The sequence below is a fragment of the Bombyx mori genome, chromosome 5, assembly GCF_030269925.1.
Source record: "Bombyx mori chromosome 5, ASM3026992v2".
Taxonomy (NCBI): Eukaryota; Metazoa; Arthropoda; class Insecta; order Lepidoptera; family Bombycidae; genus Bombyx; species Bombyx mori.
This window is the reverse complement of record NC_085111.1, coordinates 9,284,938-9,288,458: the sequence shown is the minus strand read 5'-3', so window position 1 is coordinate 9,288,458 and position 3,521 is coordinate 9,284,938. Positions and strand designations below refer to the sequence as shown.

General features: G+C 37.4%; 1 protein-coding gene across 1 annotated transcript; it reads right to left on the bottom strand.

The window, feature by feature from the left end:
• Positions 1–1,012: 1,012 nt before the first annotated feature.
• Positions 1,013–2,479, bottom strand: LOC119628566 (uncharacterized). Its single transcript, XM_038011294.2, has one exon. It carries the CDS (start codon positions 2,039–2,041, stop codon positions 1,208–1,210), a length of 834 nt encoding a protein of 277 aa, XP_037867222.1. The 5' UTR covers positions 2,042–2,479; the 3' UTR covers positions 1,013–1,207.
• Between the last annotated feature and the right edge of the window lie 1,042 nt (positions 2,480–3,521).

Sequence of the window (3,521 nt, the reverse complement as noted above, 5' to 3'; positions counted from 1 at the left end):
TATGTTGTAACTCTTGTCTTCTCTTGATAAGTTCCAGTGTATACTCCTTTAAAACTTTATGGTTACCTTTTGATATTTCGTTGGAAATTCGGGCGTCCTGTAAGCTCTGGGTTATGGCCTTGGTTAGTGTGTTATATAAAGCCTGTACTGATGTTTTTTCTTGGGCTTTATATAAATCCTGTAATTGTGATGAAATGTTTTGTTTAAAAGATAATATTTCTTGTTCAGTTTTTAGTGATGAATATCGATTGCTTTTATAGGCTGTGCGTTTTTTCGTCTGCTTTGTGATAGACATTGTTGCTCTGATTGCCCTGTGGTCTGACGGGTAGTTCAGATTTAAAACTTCTATGTTTTGGAAGATGTTTGGTTGATTTGACAATACGTAATCTATTTCATTTTTGTATTTATCGTTCGGTGATCGCCAGGTCCATCTTTGGTTTGGTTTTTTATGAAAGAAAGTATTTAAGATGGCAAGTTTGTGTTCGAGGGCGAAATCAATTAGCCTCTGACCTCTCTGGTTTCTTTCACCATATCCGTTTGGTTTCATTATTAGATGTTCATCTTTTCTTGGTTGACCTATTTTCGCGTTAAAGTCACCCATTATTATATAGTTCTTGTAGGCTTGGTCTACGGCTCTATTGACGTTTGTGTAGAAGTTGTTAATCTCTTCTTCACATGCCGTTTCAGTTGGAGCGTATATCTGTATAATTGACATGGACAATCCTTGTATGTTTAAGTTTAATAATGCTACTCTATCGTTTATTCCCATGAAACTTTCAATCCAGTTCTTACGGGTTTTATTTATTATGAAACCGACTCCACGTTTGCCAGGTGTGTGTCCTGTGTGGCATAGTATGAAATTATTATATTCTTCTATCCTGGTGCCCGTCCTCCTTATTTCACACATTCCAATTATGTCGTATTTGATTTTAGTGAGAGCTTCGCTAAGTTCGATTAAGCGTTCGTAAGTAGATAAAGTTCTGACGTTGTAAGTTAATATGTAGAGATGATCTTTCTTCTTTTTAGTTGAGTTAAGTATTTCTTGTGTTAGTGTTCCATTTCTTATTATTGAAGGAGTTTGAGATGTCTTCTTTAGAGGGTTTTGGTCTTGATCTTCCACGGTGACCAGCCGGATTGGAAGATGGTTTTCGTTGCTTAGTTGAAATTGATTGAATGTTGCATCGTTGAGGGAGGGGGAAGTTGATTGTTATGAATGTAAGTTAGTGGTTTTATCGTTGGTTTGGTTATGTGGTGTATTAACGTTATTGTTTACTAAATAGCTTAGAATGCTTGGTTTAAGAACTCCTTCTGAGACACTATTTGATCTAGGTATATATGGGTTTGATTGTTTTATTTTTTTCTTAATGGGTCTTGTTGTACTATTACCAACTAGTACTTGAGAATTGGGATCTGACTCTGGTGAAGTCATCAGTATTCTTTTGTTATTTGATTTTAATATAACAAGCTTATCGTATTTTATCGTGACTTTATTTCCTTTCTCGCGCTCTCTATTTGCTTCCTCCTGTAGTTCTTTCCTTTTTTCTAGTATGTATTTAGGGTAGTCTTCGTTTAAGTAGTATTGGGTGTCTTTTAATAATCTTTTATGCTTGAGAATGCTGACCTTTGAACCAAGGGTAGAAAAGGTTACAATTATTGGTCGCGGCTTATCACCCTTTTTCCCCACTCTCTTTATTTCTTGAATATCTCTACAATCCAATTTTAATAACAGTCTCTCACTTATGAATTGCAATATATTGTTCTCCAAGTTATGATGGGATGTCTCACTCTCTTCGATACCGAAGAAAATTATGTTTCTTTGTCTTGCTTGTTTTTCCATAAATTGAATCATTTTTTCTTGTTGTTCAACATTTTCTTTCAAAGTTTGATGTTTTTCTTCCAATATGGAAAATTTCTCTTCTAATTTGTTAATTATGTTGAGTGTTACTTGCTCTGTCACCTTTTCACCACTTTTCTGAATTTCTATTTTTTGAGCGTTCAGTTCTTTTTGAATATTTTGTAAGGCTTTCATGATTTCTTCCATGCTGTCTGTTTTGTTTTGGTACTAGTTGCGCCCTCTAGTGGAGCTGGATAGTTTTTTTCATACGTAGTGTGCTTTTTTTCTAATAGATGGCGCTGTTTCCCAGATTATTTTGATATGACAGATAGGTAAAATTGCAGACTCATTCAGGAGAGAAGTTATGTTTTCCAAAAAAGGGATAGCTTTCGCGATTTTCATTCACTAGCACTCCGGCACTTTCATAGACCTTGGTACAATTATTAGTTCCTGGTTTCGCGAGAAAAGACTTGAAAAGTTCGTAGGCTGTTGTTTGTTAACACTTCAGTTTTTTCTTAGGTATTTTATGGATTATTCGTTAACTTAGGACCCTGCCTTCATTATATAGTCACATTCACTAGTTTATTTGTCACTTGTACGGTTTTTTATCACTATATTCACTTTCAATTATATTTTTAAATAACTTTTTTTTACGATCTACGTTGTTACCGCGTCTCAGTAACGCCTACCCTCCAAAACGTACTATGTTGCGACCATACCGAGGTTCAAGTCTTGAAGGCAATTTTCATGAATATTTTTTTTTGCATATCTAACACAATTTGAAATAACAATTTGACAACAACAATAACAATTCACAATTCATTACCAATAACAATTCATAATGTGATGTTATATGAAACCCACAATATTTTTAAACCTATATTTTTTTTTTTTTTTTTTTTTTTTTTATTGCCCTTGTAGGCAGACGAGCATACGGCCCACCTGATGGTGAGTGGTTACCGTCGCCCATGGACTTCAGCAATGCCAGGGGCAGAGCCAAGCCGCTGCCTACCGTTTAATACTCTCCACAAGCCTCGTTTGAAGAAGGACATGTCATAGCGCTCGGGAAACACCGTGGAGGGGAGCTCATTCCATAGCCGGATGGTACGTGGCAAAAAAGACCTCTGGAAACGCACTGTGGATGACCGCAGTGGCTCCAGGTAGTATGGATGAACTCTACTCCGGTGGCGGGCGGTGCGATGGTAAAAACGAGATGCCGGTATCATCTCGAACAATTCCTCAGAGCACTCCCCATGGAACATACGGTACAAAATACAGAGGGAACCGAAGTCCCTCCGCAGACCCAGAGGCTCCAAACGATCCGTGAGAATGGGATTATCGACAATCCGAACGGCCCTCCTCTGTATGGAGTCAAATGGAAGAAGCTGGTATTTGGGAGCCCCGGCCCAGAGATGGGAGCAGTACTCCACGCGAGGCATTTTAACTTTGGTAGATATGACCATCCTGTCCATTTCTGCTGTGACGCAGATATACGTTCCGGCTTACACATTGTGATGTCTATTTGTCCCGATTGCTACTTATAGCAACAACAAAAATCGGCATAATTTGCAAACGCTAAATCAATTTGGTTGAGCCAAAATAAGATTAGAGTTTGAAATTGTTGATGGAAAATGTCATAACAAAGTCTTAATGGAAGATAGCGATGGCATATTGATCGAGTTATCGA

What these genes read in the sequence shown, in the direction of transcription:
- LOC119628566 (XM_038011294.2), bottom strand. Translation starts at nt 2,041, where the DNA reads ATGGAAGAAATCATGAAAGCCTTACAAAATATTCAAAAAGAACTGAAC.